The 27,912-nt window shown below is 42.2% G+C and overlaps 1 protein-coding gene across 1 annotated transcript; it reads left to right on the top strand.

Annotated features, from left to right (window-relative positions):
- Positions 1 to 2,188: 2,188 nt before the first annotated feature.
- kdm7aa (lysine (K)-specific demethylase 7Aa) lies at positions 2,189 to 27,912 on the top strand. The gene is made up of 18 exons (XM_080886066.1): positions 2,189 to 2,322; positions 9,591 to 9,676; positions 11,873 to 11,990; positions 13,003 to 13,163; positions 18,089 to 18,230; positions 18,917 to 19,103; positions 19,446 to 19,608; positions 21,612 to 21,699; positions 21,789 to 21,895; positions 22,366 to 22,457; positions 22,622 to 22,708; positions 23,010 to 23,255; positions 23,473 to 23,600; positions 23,914 to 24,065; positions 24,149 to 24,243; positions 24,378 to 24,529; positions 24,709 to 25,043; positions 25,808 to 27,912. The coding sequence occupies exons 1-18, from the start codon at positions 2,225 to 2,227 to the stop codon at positions 25,894 to 25,896; spliced, it is 2,526 nt and encodes an 841-aa protein (XP_080742192.1). The 5' UTR covers positions 2,189 to 2,224; the 3' UTR covers positions 25,897 to 27,912.

The following is a 27,912-nucleotide window of genomic DNA, read 5'->3' as shown; positions in this document are numbered from 1 at the left end:
TACACTGATTACACCTTATTCTGCAGAAGAGCTGTTCATGTCCATCCATCAGCACCAGCCTACACTCACAAGTGTTTATTAACTTCCAGGAATAGTGTTTACGTGCATGCGGTGGATCTGCACACCAGACATGAAGCTGCTCACACCGGGGCTGACGAGAGAGAAAACCTATAATAGGAAGCACTGATAGTGATTCTACTACAAACAAGGCTGTGATTATCATCCTGAAGACAAAGGGGATGTTTACACCTTGGTGCATGCTTAAAAATGCACAAAGAAGAAAAAAAATGGGCAGAGATTAGCAGATAACCTCACATCTGTCTTCTGTGCTGTGAGCACTCTGGAGCCTCTGCATGCACCAAGGCTGCTTGACTATGCAGAGTAGCACAGATGGGCATGTGGGGGGATGGGTGCTGTCAGCTCACAGATCAAGCTGTGGGTCGGTGGTCCCATTGCTATTCACCACAAAGCACATAGGGCATGTCAGACACGCTCCATGGAGACATACCAGGGCTGGATGTTGTGTTTTGATTTTTTATTTAAGATGCCTCTGAGCCGTCTGCCACCAGGCTGGAAAACGCCTTCTGAAGAGATCTTCACAGTGAAGACAGTGCAGGAAAGATAAAGACCGTGTGACACACTTACATTTTCTTGCCTTTGCAGCTCATCAGCTGTGTTGTGGATTTACAGTTAAGTCAGTGTTGATAGCGCATATGCATTGATATAGGTATTTAATGCTATTTGCAATCAGAAAACACTTTTTATCCATGTATTGTGGACATTTTAATTGCATTATTTAAAGATGCAACACCCAGTATTGCACAAAATAACTCCCCCTACATTTAAATGCCTTATAAGTGGCTGTGCATCAATTAAGATATAAGCATGCTCTGTGAAGCTTTAAGGGTCAGACCATCAAGTGAAGATAACTTCTTTTACATGGTTCTGAATAGAAGAGAATAGCATTAATGTACAATAAGCTCCATGCCAACTGTGCAGGAAGTTATATGCTTTGTTTCATATAGGGGGTATTGTATTCTGTAAGAGGGCTGTTGTGATTTTTACAACTGAAGATTGTCTTAAAGCTATCCAAACCTACCTGTCCCAAAAAGTAATTGACTGAGCCACACCCAGGCCTAATTACTGCCAGGCCTGTTGAATCAAGAAATCATGTAAATAAAACCTATCTGATGAAGGGAAGTAGGCTAAAAGATGTCAAAACGCAACACACCATTGCTGCGATCTAAATAAATTCAATAACAACTGGGAAACATAGTCATGGAAAGGGATACAAAGCCATTTCTAAGGCTTTGGGACCCTAGCGAAACACAGTGAGAGCCATTATGCACAAATGGAGAAAACTTGGAACAGTGGTGAAGCTTCCCCTGGAGTCACTAGGATGCCAAAATGACTCAAAGAGTGTATCAATGGCTCATCCAGGAGGTCCGAATAGAACCCAGAACACCATTTAAAGAAATGCAGACCTCACTTGATTCAGTTATGGACAGAGTTCATGATTCAACAATAAGAAAGAGACTGGGCAAAAATGGCATCCATGGGAGAGTTCCAAGGAGAAAACTACTGCTGAACAAAAAGAACACAAAGGCTCGTCTCACATTTGCCAAAAAAAAACAACAACATCTTGACAATCCCTGAGACTTTTGGGAAAATGTTCTGTGGCACAGCTACTTATTAGGTTTAGGCGGAGATTACTTTTTCACACAGCGCCAGGTAGATGTTTCCCTTAAAATGATCATATAAAAAACTTTATCTAAAATTAGAGTTTGTTTGATCTGAAATATTTAATATTTAAATAAATTCGGGAAGGTGAAGCTCAATAAACACAATGAATATATCCATATTAAAATGTAATACGACTAAAGAAACATCTTAATATGGTAAAATAATACATATAGCAGATTATGGAGATTATTTCATCAGAATAATTTAAATTACAGGCTGATTTTTCGCTTTTATCCGATTGTAGCATAACGCCTAAAACCAAGCCCTTTATGTCATTCCTTTGTTGGAAAAAAGTTTGCGTCTATTGTTGGTGTGCCCACACAACCAGATGGAAATGCATAATCTGGAAACTGACGTCAGAGGTGGGATTGCCTCAGAATGGCGGATTTCGTGCGTGCTCGGCTCTCCCCTCGGGTATTTCCGGATGTTGGGTTAAATCCCCGCCCGCTTCATTCCTGCGTTGTTTGGGGACAGTAGGAAGATGGCGGCGGCCCCGCTGTACTGTGTCTGCCGGCAGCCCTACGATGTGAGCCGGTTTATGATCGAGTGCGACATCTGTAAAGACTGGTTTCACGGCAGGTATGTAGTCTGCGACATCCTAAAGAGGTGTAGTTACATGGAGGCGAGAAACACGGTTTGTTTTTTAAGAAAAGGCGACGGTTCTCTGAGCGGTCTTGGCTAACTTAGCGTGCTAACCGTTAGCGGTGGGCGACGGAGGTTTTAAACCGTCTATTGACACGACTTTACGGGCGAAAGTGGGGGTTCGCGCCCCTAAAAACAACATTAATGAACTCCATCGTGCCGCAGATAAGTTTAAACAAAACGACATGATCCAGCTCTTTGTAGTTATTATAATAATCAGCGGCATTTACTTAAATAGAGCCCAATAGAAAGTAGATCTTGTAGCTGATGGTATACCGAGCTGTTTCAGTCAACACGGGTGATCAAAAGCGTACGTGACTACCTTTCCGTAGAGTTATTTAAAGGATAACTTTAATTTTGATGTCGCTGTGATTCAGTCGATTTAAATCCAGTTAAACCAGCCCTAGTGTACAAAGTGTGCCAGAGCTGGCAGGTTATTAAAGGTAACGGCAGCCTCGGGCGGCGTCTGAGTTGTATTTTAAACTTAATGATACAAGAAGATCTAATAAACAACTTCAACTTGTTTGGGCACAACCTGTACGTTAATTATATAGCAAGCTGGTAGTTTATATCTATTATTTAATACACATGAGCTTTGTTTTAAATGCTGGTTTGATATTGGTAGAAAGTAAGTGGGGGAAACGAGGAGATTGTTATGGTTTGGCTTTTGATTGACAGTTGGCGAAATTTAAATCCCCCACCCCCCTATTTAGAAAGAGGAGGCACATGGCCTCGGACCCCTAGTGGCAAGCAGGGGAATTATTTAAAGGTACCAAGCAGGCACGTGTCTGGGTTTTGTGTGTGTGTGTTGTATTTGTTTTGTTTTGGGGTTTGTTTTTTTCTTTTCTATTGTGATTGCAGGTAGCAGATGTTTTTGTGATTCATGCGTAGATGTAGGTGGAAGCTGTTGAAATCTTGATGGGAATCTTAATGTTGTGTAATGTACATTGCCTAAAATGTACAAATTTCAGTCCACACCTAATATTGTGACGCACTGCTTGAGCATGAGATTTTCTCAGCATCCGACTTTCTTTCTTTTGCAGTTTTCTCTTGTTTTTTTAATGTGGCTCTAAGTCCATGGGCTGACCTAGGCAACTCTTCAAGTCAGCCTGTGTGGGTGCATTTCCACAGTGACTGCTTAGGAATACAATAATCTGGGTTTTGTTTTGTTTTTTTGGTTTTTAAGGTGGGGGGTTGCTCATGTTGAAATGACGGAAGCCATTGCGTAACCACCAAGTGTGCTGCCAAAAAACTCAGCAGCCAGGATTTGTGGTGTGTCAGCGCCAAAACAGACTAGCTGTGTGTCATCTGCCAGCAAGAAAAGGAACAAATGTTGGAGCTTCCCCCATTGATGACTAATAAGCAGATACACACCACACACGCACATACTCACAGCAAAGCTCCAAAAACGGCCACATTTCCAGCCTCTTTCCCACGAGGCAGGCCAGAAGGAAAGGGATATTCTCTGGCTGTGGGTGATGGCACGCCATTGGAGGGGAAAGCGGAGGAGCTCATTCTGCTAGTTCTTGTTGGTGTTTGTGTGGGAGACTTTTGTCTTGGTTGCTGGAGAGTGTCCTGTTTTCTATCACCTGTGTTTCAGTAAACAAAACAAGCTGTACTTTAATGTGGTAAGGCTGTCTGAATCAGTGTCACGGTTTATCAGCATCAGATTTGTAAAGAGTGAGGTTACAGGAAAGCTGAAAAAAAGTCCTGATAAACTCCCCCCATGTTTTCAGTAATCTCTTTATTACAGTTTAATGCAGTCATATTCATTTTTGTTTTTATTCAGTTGTGGTTCAGTTAGTTTCCACATTGTGTTTCTTATTCACTTCAGTTTTATTAGTTTATAGTATTTCTTTAATAATTCAAAATTTGTAATACTGCATTAAATCTACATTAACTACAGCATAGCCCTCTACTACTTCAGGAAAATAGTCAACATATTGCTTTGAGAGGAAGACAGAAATACTTTTTCCAGTTGGGAACAACTACTGCTTTGATGCTAAAGTGGAAATACCTCTTTGAGGCTAAAGTAGAATACTATTTTGTGAATAAAGTCAGATGCAATGATGAGAATAAAGTTGAAATACTACTCGAAGTAGCTTCAAGATGAAAATAAAATTACTACTTCGTGGAAAAAGTTGAATACTATTTCCAGAATAAAGTCAAGTACTGTTATGAGAACAAGATAGAAGTACTACTTCAAGAATAAAGTTGAATAATTATTATTTTTTACTTTAAAGTCATACTACTTTCAGAGTACTGGAAAGTACTATTTCCAGAATTAAGTGGAATTAGTGCTTAGATAATAAGGTAGATTGTGTAAAGTTAAAAATGACCACATTGTGTACATCTTCTCTTTTATGTGCTAAAAGAGAAATTTTGTCTTTTATTGTAACTGCTTCTAAAAATGGTACTTTAACCTCATGGGCCAACAGAATATTTTTTGGTGCCTATTAGATATTTGATAAATACTTTAATCTAAAAGTTATACATTGCCTACAGTGGTAGACTTACACCTGAATGAGAAAAAAGCATTTGAAAAAAATACAAAATGATTGTTTGCAGAAGAAATGTTCTGAGGGTCTCTGTTACTAATCTTCTGACCTCTTTGGTTTACTTTGCTGCCCCTTCAGGTTTTTGTCCTGACTATCTGCAGGGGTAACAGTGCCCTGAAGCAGTATAACCCACTATTATACCCTTTGGTTTAGATTTCAGGTGTAAGTCTGAGGGCCATTCATCATTTTGAGCCTCACCTGATTGCAAGACCTGCCTCTGTAAATGCCTCTGCCTCTGCTTCATGCGTTTCTTAGATGCAAATTTACATCAGTGTTATGGATGTAAATCCCCGGTAGGTCACATCAGATCACAGTGTAGGTGTCAGGCCCTCCGGTCTGCCCATTGTCTAATGTGCGTGTGGACAGTGGGGGCGATGATAGACCAGTGGTGCTCAATGAGATGGAGCGAATGACTGATGGGAGCTACGGCGAGCCAAGTTCAATGCGCGATCTGTCAATGTCGCACAGAGTGTGAGCACACTAAAGAGAGATAGATCACCTCTGTGGAGAGCCTTTTTGGTGTTTAGGCTAAGTGGAAGTGCCCCCCCCCCCCCCCTTTTTTTTTTTTTTTAAACTACTGCTGTCTGTGATGTTTCAGATCATCTGTTTAGATGTCTGATAAGTTGATTGGCTGAAGTAAAGACAGCCTCATAGCTCTTGTTTATATTCAGCTGACTCTCATTGGGGTGGAAATAACATTACATTTGGCTCAATCAAAGTCGATTAAGGGTCAAAAGCATCATGTATTGATTACTAGTCAGTTTGAATTATAACAGTAAAGAATATACCACACAGTTCAAATTAAAGGAAGTTTAGAAAACCACTTTAAATTACAATATCAAACTGATAGCTGATGTACCAAAATAATAGATCAATAATTTGTATGTTATGAACTGTGAATCTGCACAGCGAGTTCAGTCTGTGTTTGTTGTGTTGCGTCTTTCAGCAGCAAACACTCGTAAGACTGATGACTCGTTAGGTTTTAAATGGGGCTCAGCCATGTTGAAGACATGTGAAAACAGAGTCCCAGTGCTTGCGGGCCTCAGGGCAGCTCAACCTGCACTGAAAACAATTAAGTTGTTTAAAACTCCCAGGGGCTCCCTGACACCCTATAAACAACAAAGTGATCCTCTTTTTGTTGTTTACCAGCTGACTACAGAAAGCCCTGCTGTGTCCTTCAAACTGTAAACAATGCACGGGTGATATGTTGCTTTTATGCCTAGCTGGCTAAAATGATTTAACCCCTGAGGGCAGAATGACAGAGCCTTATCCATCTGTCAGACCTCAGTGGCTCTTACTGCTGTCCAAGTCCGGCTCTGTTTATGTAAGCCTTGCCTGAGCGCACTCGGACGAGTCAGGTGCTCCTCTGGGGCACATAAAGACAGCCAGGTGTGTTTAACTGCCCTCATATCCTCTCCATCTCCACCACCCATCCATTAGAGATCTGCCAGTTCCCTAATGTAGGTGTGTCGACACCCCATGCGGAGCGGTTATTTAGAGCTTAAAATAATGGCGATGCCAGCCTCCAGCCTTTGTGTTTCTGCACTGATCACTGAGGACAATGAACCCCCTCACAGTGCGTGGACTAATGAATAAACCCTCTCAGTTACACAGGAAGGAGGCCTTTGATGAGAGGAAGTGGAGGAGAGGGGCTGTTGATGGCGAGGGTTTAGCCAAGTACACACATCTCCGCTCATTCAGGAAGGGATGTTTAGCTCGGTAATCTGCTGCAGTGCTGTCAGAGGGCAGCTCTATCAGGGAATAAAGCAAGGTTTTGTGGGGTATCTGTGTTGCTCACCCTGGTTGTACTCTCTCTGACCTTTTTGTTGTCTTACAATGCATGATAACACTATCTTATGAGTTGAGATGACGTATGACTGAGCAGATGAGGTTCATGTCGGTTCAAGAGCTGTTTGCACACTCACCCCGCTTTGTGGTGAGTCATCAAGCCCGAGTAAGGCAGCAGGAAATACTTGGCCCCTTTCTTTTCTTTCCTCTCCCATTTTTACATTTGCTGTCTCAAGTCCACATAGACTCACAAGCTCGGGTTAAAGTGGTAATCATTACAGGTAACACGCGCGCTGAGTCAGGGTGGCGTATGTGGCACAGTGCCCTTATTTCCCACTGCGGTGTTATATAAAGGAAAGTAGCAAGAAGGTCACGTCAGCCCAGAGCACACGCTGTATTCACACGTCTCAGCGAACCCAGCGGCAGAGAGCTGTGACTCATGCTTTCCCCCAGCGAACGGCCACATGTTTGAACAAAGATTCCTGATACATGAGCTAGGCTTAGTCGCCAGCCAAACACTGTACACTGTTACTACTAGTTATCCATTTGCTCACGTGCAGGAGCAGGAGTGCTTCTCTCAGCTTTTTTTTTTTGTCTTTTATGGATGTTGTAGGAGAGTGGAAAAGTAACTTTCAAAAGAGATAAATGTGAGTTCTTTACAGCTAAATGGATATTTAATTAGTTACTGTACTAATGCATTTGTTTGCCCTTATACCCAACCAACAACAGTTCAGATTTTGTGTGGTATGGTTGATATCCTGTTTGTGCACCAGGGTGATGTGGGGGGTGGCAGGCATTCACACAAGCTCACCATTTCCTGATGAGTTAATGGCCCTCTGCTTTATTTCCTTTACAGTTTTCCTGTAGTTCCTTGTAGATCAAAGCTGATAGCAGGCTTCGGTCAGCTCTATCCCCCCTGCAGGCTTTCACCTTTAAAAGCAAAGGTTATATCAGCAACAAACCTGTTTATAAACCTCTTTTTGCTGTGCTGCAGGAAGGGATTTTGTAGGCCAGTAATGAAGCTGGCGTCTGTCTGGTTCTCTCAAAACAAAAAAACAAAAAAAAAGCAACAAGATTTCTTCATTTGTTTTTGGAGTACTGATCTCAGGGGAAGAGAATCTCCACAAATTGATGCCACGTGCAGTCAGAAGAAGTAAAACACTAATGTGGTTCTCAAACTGTGACACTATGGGCAAAATGTAGAAGGAAGCTAAATTTAAAACTAAACTGAAATTTACTTTGGTTACTTTTTTCAATGTTCACAGAAAACTGTGGGGGCATTGAGTCTAAGTTATTTGTTAGTTTCTAATTGCATCATTTGGGGGGGTTTGAATCTGAAATGTTATAGATTTGTGCTAACTTCCATCTAGTGGCTAATGGGCAGATTTATCAGCACTGGGTATCAGTGAAGAGGTCAGGTGCACACTAGTGACAGTAGTGATTAGTCATCTAGTCGACAAATTGCAGACAATCTTAGTTTGGATGGTGCAGGCTTCAGTGGCCTGAAGTTTAAGTGTTTGCTTTTCCGTGGATGACACAGTCCTGCTTGCTTCATTGATCACCAGCTCACACTTGGCTGATTTGGAGCTCAAAGCTAAACTGCCAGGGCTCTACTTCTAAGGCCACGATTCTCAGTCAGAAAAGGGTGGAGTCTACATGCTTGGTTGGTAATATGTTGTTGCCCCAAGTGAAGGAGTTTGAATTATGTTAGGGACTTCTCAACAAGTGAGGAAAGGAGGACACGGGAGGATTGTCAGATGTGTGCAGAGCTGAAAGCGAAAGGATCCTGGGACTTTAAGGAACAAGGTGTTTCAAGCATGTTCAGCTGAAAGGAGATCACAGGGCAGACTGAAGACATGCAGGAGAGATTCCGTCCCTCGGATGGATGGGACTGCCTCTTTTGACCATCTGAAGAGTTGAAGGAGGTAGCTGGGTTGAGGGAGGTCTGGGTATCTCTGTTTAGGCTGCTGGCTCTGTGAGCCAGACCTGAATAAGTGGTAGAAAATGGATGGATGGTCATGTGAATTAGGATAGTTCAGTTTTAGTTTGTACTTTTTGGCTTATCACACTATACACATTGTCCACAATCCGAACAAAGTTGCTGTTCAACCCATGCTGCTCCGGTATGCAACCCAGGAATGCATGTGAGTTGGTTCCTGTGGCTTGGCTGTTGCAGGATACTCAGGGGTAGTAGCAGCATGAGTGACACCGCTGTACTGCAGCTCCTCTTGATAAATGCGCTGCAAATTATATGATGAGAAGAGGCCAGATCATTCAGCTTGTTTTTTAAAAAATAATAATAATAATAATGAAGCCATAACTGTGAAATGATAGAACATTTGTTGGAGGGGAAAAAAATAAAACTGCTATCTTTGGTCTCCTGACCTAAGTGTGCGCTGCTTTTTCCTCTTTCTTTTTATCTTTGACCTGTGACCCCTGGCATCTCTGCTTGAAACACACACAGCATTTGACAGGAGTTTGGGAGCGTTTCATCTGCTTTAGCTTGTCCAGGTCAGATAAAGATTGTGGTGTCCTCGTTTCATTTCTGAACGGGCTTGTAAAGCAGTAGACCTGTTCCACTCATTTCAGTTAGATTGAAAGTGGTTTATATGCCACCATTTACAGGATAAGTTATCTGAAGGAACTTTAAAGTATAAGGAAAGACCATATATATTGTAAATGCAATGAATGCCTTCAGCTGGTAGGGTTTATTATTACATACATACATTATTATAGTAAATGCTTTGTATATGTTTGGGCAAAATCTTGTGATGGCGTGTTTTCTTTTCCTGGCAATTTAAAAACGGTATAAACCTCTGTAGGGGACTTGCCCTAACTCTGTATCTCATTTCTTTCCAGCTGTGTACAGGTAGAAGAGCACCATGCTGTGGATATTGATGTTTACCACTGTCCCAACTGTGATGTCGTACACGGACCCTCCCTGAGTGAGTCTTTGCTGCTTCCTGAAGCCATTTTTTCTCTCTCACGCACACACTCACACACACTGCAGTCCTGAACTTTTCTAGACACCTTGGTGCATGCAACCTGGCAGTTTCATAGTGCATAGTCCATTTAATGTCAGATTGCAGCAAATATCTCAGTAAATATTAGTGTGCATTTACTACTTATGAATAGTTGTTTTGTGCACGCTAGGGCTCTAGACTAACTTTTTGCAACGGTTGCACTGGTGCGCCTAAGAAACCACCAGCACAAAAGTTGGGAGCACCCAAATTTTTCAACCGCATAGCTTAACACCGCTGTTTTACATGTGCATTTTTTTTTTTTTTTTGGTGGTGGTAGTGGTGGGGGGTTTTGCTGTCTATACAGACAATATTGATTTGTAAATGATTAACTACCAATCTTGTGCTTAAAGTGCTTTGGCACTCTTTGGCAATATTGTAGACAATGTTAAACTTAATCATCATCTTGGCCTTCTCTGACGACCTGTTTGCTGCTGCCTGCCGCTGAAAGGCAGTGGGGAGAGGGGACACTTGGGCAGTGCATTTATTGCAGCATATAATGTGTTTTCTGGATACACTGTGCTTTTTCAAAGTTCAGAGGTTGATGGCTCCGTGTCAGAGCACTGGCTATGAATTTCAGATGGATCAGGCCTTAACTTAACCAAAAAGTTATAAATAGTTCTTTTCATCCTTTCTTATTACCCACAGCTACATCCACTTCTGTCAGGCCTAGGCTACTCACTAGGGCTGGGCATCATCACTGATTTCTATAATCCATTTGATTTCGATTCACTTTTGCCTCAGACTGTCAGAAATATTATAATTCTCATCATTTATCAGTACTGACACTTATGAGACTTCATCAGAATTGTGAGCATCACAGCAGATGCCTTTGTGTCAAACTGAGAAAAAAACACAGAAAAACATGAAGGAGATTTTCCTGGCCTGGCTTTTTATAGCAGATAACCTTAAAAATATTCTGCAATATTGTATAATTTTAAAAAGTTTAAATATTTTCAGTATTGAACAGCAGAAAATAGGCTTTCTTGTCTGAGGTCATTTAAGTAAAGAAAAGAAAAGAAAGAAAGAGTGCGGTAAATAACGGTATATTGGTGGGTAAGAAGCGAATGAATAATGCAGAAAACAGAGATCTGAGATGGGGAAACTGTTCTTGAAGTGCACACAGAGAGAGAGAGAGAGAGCTGTGCATAAAGTGTGATTTTTTTTTTTTTTTTTTTTTTTTTTTTTAAATCGCGGTGGAAGCAAAACAGCAAAGAGGGAATTCATATTCATATTTAAAAGTCGATTCAGGATTTAATGAATTGATATCGCTTTATTCAAGCTCACCCCTCTCTATCCACTTGCACTTTCAAACGTACATGACCAATCAGAGAGGTACCGCCCCTGACTGTCTCTGCTTGGTTTAGACCACGATATGGGCATGATATGTTGTTGTTGACCACACGGAGACTTTCCGAGTTGCAGAGACTTTTTTTTTAATTTTTTATTTTTTTACTCGAACAGTTGGTTGCACCGGTGTGACCTAAGATTTTTTTTAGTCGCACCACTGAAAAATCTGGTCGCATTTGCGACCAATTTGGTCGCACTCTAGAGCCCTGGCACCCTCTTGCATCTGTTATCTTGGCAGCTCTGAAGCCTAAACAGTAAAGTGTTTCCATTAGCCAGTATATCTGAAGCAAACTATTTCCTGATGTGTGCTACATGTGAGAAAGCACAACAGCGGAAAGTATGACCTAATTCTTTGAGGTGCATGTGTGAAAACAGCACCATACTCTGATTCTCTGCCTTGTCTCACCCATGTCTCTATATGCTGGACAGTCCCGGGGGGAAGGCCGCTCTCTGCAGTGTTAGTCGAGTCAGATTTTTTTTTTTTTTTTGGTTAAGGGGGGGAGGGGAATAGGTTAACCTTTGACAACCCTGAGGGCAGACATTAAGAAGCTAATTGAATGGTGCTGTAAACCCTCCACTTTGATTGGACAAACCCCTCGATATCCACCCCTGGGCACAGGGGCTGAGTAGTGAATTAATGTGCTTGTGACAAGTGATTGTGATCTGCATAATTTACAATGTTGTTGTGTGAAGGTGCTTCAAGAGGGCATTATTACATTAGGACGAGACAGCCCAGTGAAACTCAAACCTACTTTTTTTTGTTTTCTGCAGTGAAAAAGCGCAACAACTGGCACAGGCATGACTACACAGAGCCAGACGATGGATCGAAGCCGGTGCAGGCTGGCACCTCAGTGTTTATCAAGGAGCTCCAAAACAGGACATTCCCCAGGTAGATATCAACACCCCCCCCCCCCCCCCCCCCCCTCCCCAAAGAGCCACACTTTTAAAACTCTAAAGGCCTTGCCTAGTGGAATATTTTATTCAGGTAAACTAAAAGTGCGATTTTCTGATTTGTGAATCATGTCTACTTTTGAAGGCTCAAAATTGGGCTCCTGTAAAGTTGTCTATGCAGTTAAAGGCTTAAGTAAGGCTTTGCATTAGAAAGTTACAAAGGAAAAGAGAAAAACTGCAAATGTATGAGAATTTGTTTGTGTTTTTTCCAGTTCTCTCTTTCATTTTGGAAATGTTTTTTCTCATACTTAATCCTTCTGACCAACTGGATTGTTTTTCTAATTTGCTGAAAAAACTCGAAATTCTTAACTTAATGCTCATACAGGTTAAAGTGGATTTAGGAGAAGACATAAATATGTACACGCTTGCTTCTTTTGGTTTTAAGCCAGGCAAACTGTTTTGTTCTGTGTTCTCACGTTTACAGATATCTAGTGGGAGTTTGATTGATTCTGTTTCTATAAAAGAAAATAGTTCCAGTGTGTGGATTATTTACATTTTCACGACCACTGATTCTGGAAAAAATGTGTAGCTTTGGAATATTTTTAGTCACACAAAACAGTGTGGCTTTAAGAAAGAAAAACACATTACTGGGTCCAGTAATTGATTGTGATCACATTTTTGTAGAAATCTTTATGAAAAGTCAGTGGCTCACCTGACTTTATCTCAGGTGAAAAACCAAGGTTGTCGTTAGGATTAAATGGGTGATATGTAGTGACCTGGGTAATCCTCTCAGTGTGCCTAATCACCACCTCACAGAGCAGCTTGCATGTCTGTAGGCTCTTTTTGGGTCAAAATGCTACCACCACCACAAACATAATATTTTCACCTATATTGTGTTGTGGTTTGGGTAGTAAAGTAAACAAAGCAACTCTCTGCATGGCTAAAACCATTATGGTTTTATTTTGAGAACACTGGCAGCTTGAATTAACTTATTACAATCTGGTTTTCAGTGCCGAGGAGATTCTGATACGGATGAAGGGTGAGCTGGTGACTACCAGGTACTTGGAGAGGCAAGGCTTCAACTACCCCATAGCAGTCACCGAAATGGAGGGTCTGGGTCTGAAACTACCCCCCTCTACTTTTTCTGTCAAAGATGTGGAGCAGTATGTGGGTAAGAAAACTTGGCTTTGTTGTCACATGTATGTATGTAATTTACAACAAAACATTAGTGTTTATTGTCTGGGAAGGATGTGACTTCTGTGATTGGACTACACAGCATCATTGGAAGCTGCTTAAAAGCTAATGAAATAACGCTACACCAGCCAGCTAAGTGGCCATTGCTGAGCAGGCGCCATCTGTGTGTGTCAATATGAACCAGTTTCCAGGTTCATGGGTTTTAACCCACTTATCAGGCATCAGACGATGGCTGAATGCGTTCTAAATGAGCGACGGCTAAGCTTTCACTGCCCTCTCCATGACCACTGCACTTCCTTACCGAAACAGCCTGCTACTTCCCAGCTCCTATTACAAGCCCATTACCAAGCCCACCAGTGTTTTTATAATTAAGTTCAGATTACAGACTCCCTTTCTCACGTTATCTCTCTCTCCCATGCCCTATTGAGCATTAAGCCAAGGCACAGGTGTTGTGACTGGGGTCTGAGTGTGGGATTACAGTTCTTCCAGTTTGAAGACAATGGGACAACTGGAGTAAACGCCGATGCTGTCGAGCATTTCTGCTGCCAGCTCGGTGTGTGGTCAAAGATTGGTCAAAAAGTTCTACACATGATGGAAAGTCTTTAAATTGACCTATTTATTGTTTTCAATCCGAACTATATATTGTGTGTATATATACAGTGGGGCAAAAAAGTATTTAGTCAGCCACCGATTGTGCAAGTTCCCCCACTTAAAATGATGACAGAGGTCAGTAATTTGCACCAGAGGTACACTTCAACTGTGAGAGACAGAATGTGAAAAAAAAATCCATGAATTCACATGGTAGGATTTGTAAAGAATTTATTCGTAAATCAGGGTGGAAAATAAGTATTTGGTCACCTCAAACAAGGAAAATCTCTGGCTCTCACAGACCTGTAACGTCTTCTGTAAGAAGCTTTTCTGTCCCCGACTCGTTACCTGTATGAATGGCACCTGTTTGAACTCATCATCTGTATAAAAGACACCTGTCCACAGCCTCAAACAGTCAGACTCCAAACTCCGCCATGGCCAAGACCAAAGAGCTTTCGAAGGACACCAGGAAAAGTATTGTAGACCTGCACCAGACTGGGAAGAGTGAATCTACAATAGGCAAGCAGCTTGGTGTGAAAAAAATCAACTGTGGGAGCAATCATCAGAAAATGGAAGACATACAAGACCACTGATAATCTCCCTCGATCTGGGGCTCCACGCAAGATCTCATCCCGTGGGGTCAAAATGATCACGAGAACGGTGAGCAAAGATCCCAGAACCACACGGGGGGACCTGGTGAATGACCTGCAGAGAGCTGGGACCAAAGTAACAAAGGTCACCATCAGTAACACACTACAACGGCAGGGAATCAAATCCCGCAGTGCCAGACGTGTTCCGCTGCTGAAGCCAGTGCATGTCCAGGCCCGTCTGAAGTTTGCCAGAGAGCACATGGATGATACAGCAGAGGATTGGGAGAATGTCATGTGGTCAGATGAAACCAAAGTAGAACTTTTTGGTATAAACTCAACTCGTCGTGTTTGGAGGAAGAAGAATACTGAGTTGCATCCCAAGAACACCATACCTACTGTGAAGCATGGGGGTGGAAACATCATGCTATGGGGCTGTTTTTCTGCCAAGGGGACAGGACGACTGATCCGTGTTAAGGACAGAATGAATGGGGCCATGTATCGTGAGATTTTGAGCCAAAACCTCCTTCCATCAGTGAGAACTTTGAAGATGAAACGAGGCTGGGTCTTCCAACATGACAATGATCCAAAACACACCGCCCGGGCAACAAAGGAGTGGCTCCGTAAGAAGCATTTGAAAGTCCTGGAGTGGCCTAGCCAGTCTCCAGACCTCAACCCCATAGAAAATCTGTGGCGGGAGTTGAAAGTCCGTGTTGCTCGGCGACAGCCCCAAAACATCACTGCTCTCGAGAAGATCTGCATGGAGGAATGGGCCAAAATACCAGCTACTGTGTGTGCAAACCTGGTAAAGACCTATAGTAAACGTTTGACCTCTGTTATTGCCAACAAAGGTTATGTTACAAAGTATTGAGTTGTATTTTTGTTATTGACCAAATACTTATTTTCCACCCTAATTTACGAATAAATTCTTTACAAATCCTACCATGTGGATTCATGGATTTTCTCTTCACATTCTGTCTCTCACAGTTGAAGTGTACCTCTGGTGCAAATTACTGACCTCTGTCATCATTTTAGGTGGGGGAACTTGCACAATCGGTGGCTGACTAAATACTTTTTTGCCCCACTGTAATGAATGGAAACCAGGGCGAGGTGCCCTTGCTAGGAAGGAGTAAGGGTTCAGTCAGTAAACCTAATTATTCTTAATTTATTTAATTACCAACAAGTATTCACTCATCTCTGGACACAGGCTCTGGTTGCCTAGGTTACCTTGTTATGCATTTATTAACTTGTTATGTGCCAATCACTGGTATCAAATGCTTGCTCCGAAGTTGAGTGAAGTTTGTCTTGGCGTTGGCCCGCTCTGTGTTTTTCCTGTTTTTGGCTGTAGTTGTCGAATGTTTTTAACTTTCTCTGGTTTCCGTTTCTCTGTAAATCACTTCCTGTGTAGACGCAGCCTAAGATGTTACAATGCGACCCACCGTTAGCAACCCTCTCTCTTTCTGTGAGGGGAAGAATGCAGATGACAGCTGCAGAGACCAGCCTCTAGACCGCTTGAGTACTTTGATGTAGAAAATTAGGTTTAATGCCAGCTGTTTCAGAGTAAACTGGCATGTAAACTTTCAACTGAAGGATGACAGCCGATGTTGGCAAGGGCATTACAGTTAATTAAAACTAAAATAAAGGCTCAAACTGGGTGTGAAAAAATATTTTGGCTAACTTTAGAAAAAAATGAAACTGACTGAAATTTTAAAAAAATGAGAAAATGTCTTTAGTTTTTGTCTCTGTTTGATGGAATTTGTTAGCACAGTCTGCCTGATGAACATTGTTATTTGTGTACAGAGACCCTGACAAATAACTTCTCATTTATAATAATAAAAACGCCAAACCTGAAACTATCGATTCTTCAATTTTTTTCCACTTACCCATTTCAGGGCTGTAGCAGGAGCTGGAGCATGTCCCAGCTGTCATAGGAACTGAACTAATATTGAAGCTAATAAAACTAAACACAAATGAGCAAAGCCACTTGAGAAGCTAACTACACTGAGACCCTGTCCACATTAGAAAGGTGTCTTGGAGAAGTTGGTTTTTGAATGCGTTTTGGTCTTTCATTCACACATGAAAAGCATTTTAGGTCACAGACATTGGAGATTTTGAAAAACTCCTTCCAGGGCAAAGCTTTTTAGAAATGGTTTGAGGTTTTACATGAAACTATGCAAAACCTGACAAAGAAACCAGAAAGGGAAAACCAAGTTTGTATTGCACCATCAAAGTTGTCTTGATGCTTGTTATTGACTAATCAGATCACATTGACTGGCTTAAACTAATATTAATATGAGTTTTCCTTATGACACTTAGCACAAAATGGGTGGATACCAAATTAAACTCAGCTCAACTTTGAGGTCACCTGTTAAAGCACCCAACTGGTGCTTTGAGGAAGAGTAAAGGTTGCTGTTGACAGGCAATGGCTTATTACCAGCACTTTATTAAAAGTATATATTTTTTTAAAGCCCGATTCACAAAAACCTATTATAGAAGGAGCTATTCCAGTCCCTCATCCCAGTATTTAATATAACAAACCCTGCCGTGCATGTTCATAGTTACAATCATGTTCATTCCTACAAAACGGTCAAAAATAAAGTAGGATTCATCTTTTGATTTCAGTGTTGAGTTAATTATTTTTACAGCATTTTGCTCCCAAAACGTTTGATTCATGAGGAAATAATTGTTTTACATTAAAATTAATGCAGTGAGTAACAAGTTTCTGGTTCCTGTCTGATGACAAAGACATATTTGCAACAATTATCTCAGTTAATTGGCTCTTTAACATAACTGGGTGTCGTCATATATCATTGTCTTTATGGTGGGATGTCGGTTAGATTGAGTGTCTCTCGAGCTGGCTCAGCGGTGCTTTAGTTTGTTGACATTAATAAAAAAAAAACTAAATAAAAACATTGAATTGGGTTTGTGAACCCAGTGCTCGAGCTCGGCGTTGCAGGGTTTCCAGGCAGCTTTGTCTCGCACTGTGTGACTGACTGCTTTTCACTCCACCTGTTCTCTGTCATCAGACGCTGGCCAGCTGGGCCTTTAGAGAGGTGTGTGTGTGTGTGTGTGTGTGTGTGTGTGTGTGTGTGTGTGTGTGTGTACAAGTGTGCACAGGGGTAATAAAAAAGGTGTGTGGGAGGGGTGTGGGGAAAATACAACCACCAGCTGTCTTGCTACACACTGCACCCCAGTCTTACTTCCGGCCTTGCGTGTCACTGCGTGTGATTTGTAGCCTCCCAACTGTGAGCTGTTTGCTGTTTGCTCTCTCTTTGACTTTTTTCTCTTTTCCTTTTTAGCATCTGTTTTCTATCCCATGAGTAAACACACACATGCACACACAGCTTTTGCACACTTTTTCTCACATCTACAGACATATTTCCTTATATGCTTGAGATCTCCCACGCACACACAGCTATTAAACGTAGCAGCCCTCTCACCTCCACCCACTCCCCTTCCTCTGGGACTGGTGGTCTGGACAGATTGACAGATTGTCTCGCTTGCATCCCCTACAACCCCTCCCCATGCTGCCATATTAATGCCAGTTTTCCTCAGGGGTTGATCTCTAAAAGCACATGAGGATGCCAGCAGGCTGCTGACCCCTCTGAACCCCATCACCTACTCTGCAGTCATTTAAAAAGTTTGAAGATTTTCATTCAGGAGTCTGTGACTGCAGAACATCTAATCTGATATTGCACAAACTAAAAGGCACTTCATTCCCATCTAGGTGGTAACAAAGTCATCGACGTGATAGATGTGGCACGGCAGGCGGACAGCAAGATGAAGCTCAGCGAGTTTATCAAGTATTTCACCAATCCCCATCGACCCAAAGTCCTCAACCTCATCAGCCTGGAGTTCTCTGACACGAAGTAAGCCATGCTGCAGGTCCGTCACTGTGATTTAAAAGCGAAAAAGGAATAAGTATCTTCAAGAGTCAGCAAACTAGGTTTGACAAAACTTCCAGATGTATTTTTTACCAAGGCCATCTATATCAATGTAAAGTTGAATGGAAGCTTCCAGCTGATTTAATAGTTGCCTGAGTTAATAGAAAGAAATGGAACAACATTCGATTTAAAGTCCTTCTGATGTAGCCAAAGCTGTTTTCACACGTGCACTTTAGACAGATTTGTGAGAATCAGGTTGGGATATTTTGCTCAGTTTCTCTTTAAGTGTAGCACACAACAAAACAGGCATTTGCACTACTGGGAGTACTGTGAAGGTGAGGGAGCATGTAGCATGCTGGAGGCTCCTTATATGATGACAGCTTGATAACGATGAATGCCGAGAATATTATTCTGCTTTGTTCTAACACTGGTGCAGTCTGACATCGTATGGACTTTGCACTATAGGCACCTAGCAGGTTAAAGACCAGCTACCATCAGATCTGATTGTGCTGGACGTTTACAGTCTCACCTCAGTGACTTGTTATTCTGTTGAGGGTAGAGTCGAGTCTCTCTACAGTATTGGATGTGGTTGAGATTAAATCAGGGACCTACAGATATGTTTTTAAAACTTTCCTAAGCTCAGTGTGCTGCATGATTCTGATCACCCGCAGGATGGCAAAGCTGGTGGAGGTTCCTGACGTGGCTCAGACGTTGTCCTGGGTTGAGAACTACTGGCCAGACGACTCCTTCTTCCCTAAACCCTTTGTCCAGAAGTACTGCCTTATGGGGGTCAAAGACAGCTACACAGATTTCCACATAGACTTTGGAGGCACCTCTGTCTGGTATCATGTTCTCTGGGTGAGTGTGTGGATTTAAAGAGCTTTTTTTTTTTTTCTCCTTTAAAGAGAGGAACATGCCACCCTGATGTTCATCAAGCTCAGGGATTCAGTGTTTCTTTAAATACTGAGGTTTTTAGGTCAGACTAGCACTCTCTGAAGGGTCACCTTGCTTCTCACATCCAGTTAATTCATAAAACAGCCAGCAGCACTCATCATGATGGTCTCACCCCCTCGCTTCTGAAAACTACAGCTAACTTTAATTTGTGATTGAATGAGGGGCGGGTGTTTAGTAGAGCAGTGCCATCACATTCACAAGTTTAACCTCTCGTTACCTTAAATACCTTTTTCTTTTGATTTTCAGGGTGAGAAAGTCTTCTACTTGATCAAGCCCACCCTCACCAATCTTGCACTATATGAGGCATGGAGCTCCTCGCCCAATCAGAGCGAAGTGTTCTTTGGGGACAAAGTGGATAAGTGTTACAAGTGTATTGTACCCCAAGGAACCACGCTGCTCATCCCTACAGGTCAGTGAGGTGTTTTAATGTCACATTTGATAAGTAAAGGACTTTAAGTGTACTTTCAAAACTTTCTTAAGGTCAGTTTGAACTGGGAACCTCCTGAGAAACTCTGTATTTCTATCACAGGAACTATGTAGCACATTAAGCTCCAGGGAGATTATTTTACCCCACAAAAAGTCCCACCTGACAGGGGTTGTACTTTCTGAAAGTACAACAGTTGGTTGTTGGTTGGCAAACAGTTGGAAAGTTGTAACCTCGCCATCTTCTGGATGTTCAAGAACTGTTTGATAGAAGTGACGATTGTGATAAATGATGGTTTATGTTCAGGCTATGATCCGTGAGCATGGCAGTTATGTAGACCTCTAGGTATTGGACGTATGAAGAAATCAAATTTGGATAACTGGCAGCTTATCATCTGTACTTTACTAATTGTCACGATTAGCTCAAAAAGTCAGCTATGATATGTTTTATGATGAGATGAGCAATGTTATTGTTATTATAGGGCATGTTACAGCACTATAACATCCACTCTTTAAAGATAATGTATTTATGAAAAAAAGGATGCAAGCACAGTTGACTGACTGGTAAAACATGCAGGTCAGCACGAGTGCAGAGCTCAAATGATTTGGACAAATGTATTCATAGCTTATTTGTAATATTACACGTGGGTTTAAAATCAGCTCAGCCTTTCGTGCTCAGTCACGTCCGCTATCCTGACACACCTTTTTGAAAGGGATCTTTGGTCGGTACACCAGGATGTGATTGAGAGCTTTCACACCAGCCTAAACAAACATCACTGACCAGACAAACACACACACACACACATTTTAGTTGAACCAAACTAAACACACTAGTCATCAAAGTACTTTTAAAGTCTTGGATAATGGTGTGTGGTTTCCAAGCACAATAAATTCCACACTCTCAGACGTGCAGCTGTTTGTGTCGCTGATGTTAAATCATTGTTTCTGGTGACTGCCTGACAGTTTTGCGCCAGCTTTGCTGACCTGCCTGTTTTTTGTTTTGTTTTTTTCCCCATGTGCATTTAAAAGTGAAAAATAATCATGATTCCCATGGATGCTGCCAGGAAAATACAGGCTCCTTTAAGGTCCTCTATTATTGCCAAAGGAAAATAACAGAGAGGGAAATTCTTCCTGAGCAACAACCCAAACAGTTCTTAATGATCATAATTACAGGGAAAAATGAAGAGAGACAGAGCTCCTATGTCATATGATGAAAGTAGCACTGAGGCGTTTTACTACACGTGACTATGCAGCCTTGTGGTGGCGCTGCTGATGTTGCATTAAGAAGGTAGAAAGATGTTTTGATGTCATGTCACTAACTGAGCATGACACCAAAGCATGCTTTGATTCGCTGAAGTGAAGCTAATGGATCCAGTCATACCATTATTTGTCCATCAGTCTCTCAATGGACTTTTTAAGCCCATAGAGCTCCTTCACCCTTGCCCCCCTACGGCACACGGAGAGACAAAGCTCAGTTCAGCCCGTCAACTGCTGGATGTCCTCAATCAGTCTTCCAGCCATGCTTTCTCAGAAAGCTCAAGCAGCATTGTGAAAGAGAGCTTTTGGCAGAAAGGCTGTGGAGAGGTGGGAATTAAGCTGGGGTCAGGAAGCACAGTAGGTCAGTCAAGCGTATTATCAGGCCTGTCTGTCAGCCTCTGTCAGTCCCCCCCCCCCCCCAAAAGAATCTGTTTTCTCCTACTTTGTGTTGTATTAGGAGCACTGTTTATCTGGGGTGGAAGCCGTTATTGACAGCATTATCTCCTGCTGCTGAGTGTGACTGTGCCTCAGCAGGATAAAAAAGTTTCTTGCAGTCTTGTTGTCACGAATTTTGTTTTCTGCATGTTGAGAAAATATGATTAAGCGAAGTATAAATCCCTATTTCCTCAGGTATTCATGTGTAATTTCTCTGCCCCACCCTAAGAATGTTATCATTCTAAGCCAGAGAGTAGATAAGCTGAGTAAACGTCTGTGCTCTGCTGCCCTCTGCAGGCTGGATCCACGCTGTTCTCACCTCTCAGGATTGCATGGCATTCGGAGGGAACTTCCTTCACAACCTCAATATTGGCATGCAGCTCAGGTAAACCACTCGCCTGCCACTGGTGTGGCATCTTGATTTTTGTGTGTTTTCTAGAGACTTTAGCACTTAACGTTTGGTTCGCGTTGTAGGTGTTATGAGATGGAGCGTCGTCTGAAAACCCCAGACCTCTTTAAGTTTCCCTATTTTGAGGCCATTTGTTGGTATGTGGCAAAGAACCTCCTGGAAATGCTAAAAGGTGAGAGTCTAAAACTCAAAACCACAAGCCACAGAGATGTGTATAAGAGCTGTCGCAACATAACATTTTGACATAAAAATTCAAAACATTTGGCAAGAAAATAATGGTGTCAGTAAGATTTATTTATGGGTCTTTCCATGAAAAATCAATGACTTCCTCCCACCTGACCCCTCAGAATTAGTATATTTAATGAAGTCATGCAAAATTTTACCTGCATATGACAGTAAATTTCAGGGTTGCAAGTCCTTTAATACATAGTGGAGGGTCAAAGTGTGACGTGTTTTGTTTTGTTTTTTTTCCCCACTATTTTTGATCCCTCAAAACTTAAAAACACAAAATATCCACAGGAAATTTCCATTGCTGAACACCACTTTTAATGCTACCTTTTTGGAAATCCATTACTGTTTTAAAAGGTTTGAAGCTTTCTCGCTTAAAACTCGTGACAGTTTTCCCTTCTTTGATTTTGTCAGAGCTTCGAGAGGACAACTGTCCTCCACCGACCTACCTAGTGGATGGAGTCAAGGCTTTAATCAGTGCACTGAAGACTTGGTTGAAAAGAGAGGTGAGAAATTCTGCCTGATTACACCTCACATGTCTGCAGTCCACATGGTTCTTGTGACACAGGAGTCACCGGAGGCATCCACGTTTAGTCTTATCTGTCAGCAGCAGGCGGCAGATTCTCTGCTCACTCCTCTGTTTTGAATGTAAACTGTTGCGGCTTTGCAGGTGAACGAACCCACCAGCGAGGTACCAGACAATATCAGGCCGAACCATCTCATTAAAGAACTGACCAAGGAAATCCGCTACCTAGAGGTGAGGAGCTTTTTAGACTTCATGCAAATGGTGGTGTCAGCTGGGAGAAAAGCTGACGCTCTTTTGGTATTGTCAGTGATTAATAAAAGTGACCCACATTTTAGACATATACAAGCTGTAATCTCAGTGTTTACATCATTAATTTGCACCATTTCTTGACCCTTTACAGTTTTACATGTGCTTTATCTGTACATCTTATTAAATTAAAAAAAATGATCATTTGATTCTGTAGGTTTTGTTTTTATTTTTTGCACATTGTAACAACCTTCACTGCATGATTTATTTTACATTTATTTCCTAGGAGGAACCAGTGGGTGGTAGCAAGCTAGTGAAATCTCAGGGAAGTGGAGTACCTTCGGGATCAAACGGCTGCCTGTCCACTCGAGCTACGGTGGAGAGGCTGTGCCAGGCACGGCGAGCTCGAAGGGCCGCCAGGCAACTGAGGGAGCAGGAGCGCCATGCGCCCAAGCTACCCACTAACCTGGACATCTTAGAGCAGCACACCAGGGATGTGCTGAAGAGGCTGGAGGTCGGGCCACTGGAGGAGGTGAGCTTCAAGGAGCAAACATTCAGAATGTGTGTTTAATCTACATTAAAGGAAGAAACCAAAATGCCGTTAGTTAGGCCAAAAGGTGCACTATGTACTTATTATTGTAGTTGGAGTCTTCACTTAAATGCAGCTTTGCACCGATTAAAGCTTTTTGTAAATGCTTCTGTGTGTGTTGTTGATGACTGATACAATACTTTTAATATTCTGTATCCAGGATCCTGCGTTTGGTGCCAAGGTTCACGCAAAGTTCAACAAAGTGTCAACTGCATCTGCAGCTGCTGCTGCAGAGTCTTTGGAAGACAACCACATACGGCTAATGCTGGTCAACGGAAGAATCATCAGGTGGGGGAGCAAAGTGAATCAGTGTGCAGAGCCAGTCAAACTAGTACTTTTGTTTTGGTGACAAACTCCAGAAACCAACATAAAACCACTTTGGTGAATAAAAAAATAACATGAAGTAAAAATGAATTTAGAAAGGTTTACTAGTCAGCAACAGAAACTATGAATTTGTTAATCTACAAAGCCTGTTCTTCTGAGCTGTGAGGCAGCCGTCAGGAGATGAGGAGTCCAATTTATTTTCCTCTTCTTGTTTATTACAATATAAATTAGTCACCTGCTCTGCATGTTAACATGAACTTTATATTTGTGTGTGCAGAGATTTGAGACGACCGGGAAGCAGCAGCCCTGTAAAGTCCGAAGATGAGGGACTGTCTGTTGGCCCACCCAAGGGTTGCATGGACGTGAAGTTTGAGAGGATGTATGACAGTCAGGAACAGCACAGCACAGCTGAGAAATCCGCACTCCTCAGTAAGTCTTCAGTGAATATTAAACCAACAGACGATTGTAGCCATGCAAGCATTTAGCTGACGATGTGTTCCTTTGTGTCTCAGGAGATCTGGAGAGGATGAAGACTGAACTCGGGGAAGAAGTCTCAGGACACTCCAGTGTGTCAGATGTCGAGTCAGACAGCGACTTTCCCACAGAGGTAAACGATGTGCAGGATTTATACAAACACAGCCGGTTTAAGAGCTCAGTGTTTCTGAACAGAGTGTACTTTGGGTAATCATTTTTTACGCTGTCTTCTGAGGCATGTTTTTGAAATTTCTCTGTCCAATGTAGCATAAAGAGTCATCGTCGTCATCATCTTCTGACGAAGACTCGGAGAGCTCCCAGGATGAAGAGGACGAGGATGAGCAGCAGACAGGCTCAGGGCACATAAAGCTGGACCAGTCTGGCGAGAAACTCAGGCACAAACACAAACCACTCAAACGGTGAGGAAACAGATCAAGGCAGGCCTGTGACCAGTACTATTATGCTTCTTCAAATATTCTGATTATCCGTGGGCCGTTTAACCAAATAAATAAATAAAACAAAATCCTTGAAAGGCCCCCGTGAACACGGCGCCATCGGGGCACCTTTTTTAAAAATGAGTCTCGTCTTCCTCCTACAGAGAATGTCCTACCTCACCCAGCACAGCAGAGGCCATTCAGGGGATGCTGTCTATGGCTGGTCTGCTGTGCTCCTCCAAGTCGGAGACGGCAGACTCGCTCCAGGAGTCCTGGTGGCCCAGCCCGCTGGAACAGGCGCAGCACCAGCGCCGACTGCAGGGGGACAAGAGCCCGATAGACAGCCAGGGAAACAGCAGCAGCGAAGCCTGGGACAATCAAGGGCTCCCCAGCCCAGAGATGGACTACCAATACTGTGACCCCTCAATGTCTCCACCTCTGCACCCCTCCAAGAGGCACGCCCCGAACCCTCCACCAATCAGCAATCAGGCCACAAAAGGTTTGAAATGTGACTTTTATCATTTCTGCTTGTTAATATGCAGAAAAATGGAGAAGCTGTTTCAGTCCACACTAACTGGCACAGAAGATAAAGCATGGTTCAATACGGAATGTGCAGGATGTGGGAATTAGCTCTCTGATTAGCTCTCTGACAGTGGGAGAGGTGGTATTCAGTGTTTAAAAACTGTTTAAAATTAAATAGAAAGTACAGAAAAAAACCTTTCCAAAATAAAGCTGATCAAAGATCAGGACAAATTTTAACCAGGACTTAACTGTCGTGCAAGAAGTGTTAGTATATTTTATTTCGATTAATGTATACTTTAATTTCCCCATGGGGATCAATACTCTCTACATTTAACCCATTCACTCAGTGAAGCAGTGGGCAGCCGTGTGTAGGGACGGTACCTTGCTCAGGGGTACCTCAGGGTAGCCGTTCAGTGGATTTGAACCCTCAACCTTCCGATCATGGGGCCACCACGCTACCTACTGAGCTATCCCTGCCCCATTATCATGTTTTATTTCATTTTTGCTGTTTGACAATGTTTAGTTTAATTTGTATTAGTTTCTTTAATTATTGTAATATAAAGTAGGTGCTTTCTTTGGTGTCAGGGGCCCGTTTTAAGGGCCACTTATGGTTATCATCATGATTAGGCCACTTGATGGATTATTTGTCAGATTTGTGAGAAGATAGTTAGTTGAAATGTTACTCACTATTTGATGTTACTATATAAATCCCGCTAATATTTTCATTTTTCTCTTTTTTAGGCAAACGGCCCAAAAAAGGCATGGCCACAGCCAAGCAGAGACTGGGGAAGATCCTGAAGCTCAGCAGACACAACCGCGTCTTCGTGTAACCCTCCCAGACATTGAAAGAAGGGCGAGGAGTCAGGAGCAGGGGGAGAGAAGAAGATAGTTTTGTGTATTTTTTACCAGACAGTTAAAATATATCGGGGGGAGGGTGGATGAAACAAAAAAGAAATGAAATCACATGGACACTGCCTGGAGATGAAACAAATCTTTGATACGTAAAACACGCTCACTGTGCATGCTTAGGAGACAGGGTATCGGATTGGAAACGAGCAAGCGCACGACTTTACCACAAGCACACTAAAGACAAAAACATGAAAGGAGCATGTTGCTGCAGGGAACGGTGGACTTGAAGCTCCTGTGGGCATTTTGGACGGACAAAAAAAGAGATGTTGGTGGGGGCGGGAGGAGAGGGTGAGGCGGCAAGACGTCCACTGCTTCTGATGCCAAGATCACCTGCGTCACATTTGCTAGTATTTCCCCCTTCTGCTGATCACCCCTCCACCTCTCCCCTGGCCTAATTTTTATTATATATATATATATTTTTTTTTTAATTTTTTTTTTATTCGTGACAAACTGAACAGGACGAAGGGTCTGTTTACCTGGATGGGTGGAGGTGAAACGCGGTGCTAAAAGAGGAGGTGGTGAAACTGAAATTTCAAAATGGTGCTTATTTGTTTGTACGTCTCTCCACTCTCTCATGCTTGTGTCCCACCCTTCCTCTTTATCTCAATCACACCAGCAATAACTTTTTTTTTTTTTTTTTTAAGGAGAGAGGTAAGGGCGAGAGGCAGCACTTTGGTGCGTTTCTTCTGCTCGCAGAATTTTAACAGGTGTAAAACTGCACCTAGTGTTGGAGGTGGGGGTGGAGTCACTCAAAATGCTGCCTCTCTGTGAATTTGTTTTCCCATAGGAATTACAAGTCGTCACCTCTGAAACGACTCTGGCTTAATTTATTTCGCGTTTTATGTGATTTTTTCTTTATTGTTTTTATGGATTCTGAATTATTTATTAATTGAACAGAGGTAATGATTTTATTATATTTTCACCCTAAAAACCTCAGTGAGCCTGAGGGTGTTTCTCCCCCCCCTTTGTAGGGAGTTTTTATTTTTTTTTTAACCTTTTAAAATTTTTTTGTAAATGTGGATGTTTTTAGAGTTCATGTGATCATCTGTTGAGTAGCTACCCATCTTTCCCTTCCCAGCTGAGTAGAGCCTGTGTCGATCCTCGTCCTCTTTGTTCCTGTAGAGGTTTTTTTGGTTTGTTTATGGGCTATGTGCGGATAGTCTAGGTTAAGAAACTTCCATATCTACTCCTGAGCTTTCTCTACTTAGTGCCACACCGTTTAGCAAAAAAAACAAAACAACAGGTATTCTGAGCCACTGTGGTTGATCCAAAGTAGATGATGTATTAAAAGGTCAGCGATTGAGGAACTGACATGTGGATGATTGAGGCTTTTTCTTTTCTTTAATGTGAGGTGTGTGTGTGCAGTTCTTCACTCTCAGGGAATGATGCCATGGACATAACCTTCGATTAACCACCAGCCACACATCATGGATGCAGACACTCATAACTTCTTATTTCAGTGTTTTTCAGTTTTTATAGCTCAAAAAAAAAAAAGCAACAGGTCAGATTTAACAGTCATTGTATCTTTAGGCTACTTTTACCCATTTGGTGTTACTCCCACTCACTGCCTCCAAACACGTGTTCAGCTCATTGTTTAAGTGGAAAGACACCCTAGTTTAAGTTGACTCTGCACCCATGTAGCTTTAAGAGCGCCCTCTGAACAGTGTGAGCCTTCCTCAGGTGAGTGATGAGATCCAAAACACAGAATTAACATTTAAAAAAAAAAAAAAAACAGTGTTTCCTTTGTACCCCTCCTTTTTCTTTTACACTACACTTTAATCTTTGAAGTCTTTGCATGTTAACTCACAGAATAAAAACACGAACTGGCCCGCAGGCAGGGTTTGTAATAAGCTGTAGTATTTGTCCCCCTCACTCTCCTTGAAATGCAGCTCTCAGCTTTTTTTTTTTTTTTTTTTTTTTAAATATGTGTTGGTTCT

This window comes from Rhamphochromis sp. 'chilingali', assembly GCF_963969265.1.
Source record: "Rhamphochromis sp. 'chilingali' genome assembly, chromosome: 7".
Taxonomy (NCBI): Eukaryota; Metazoa; Chordata; class Actinopteri; order Cichliformes; family Cichlidae; genus Rhamphochromis; species Rhamphochromis sp. 'chilingali'.
The sequence above is the reverse complement of the archived record's forward strand: the minus strand, read 5'-3'. Positions and strand labels throughout refer to the sequence as shown.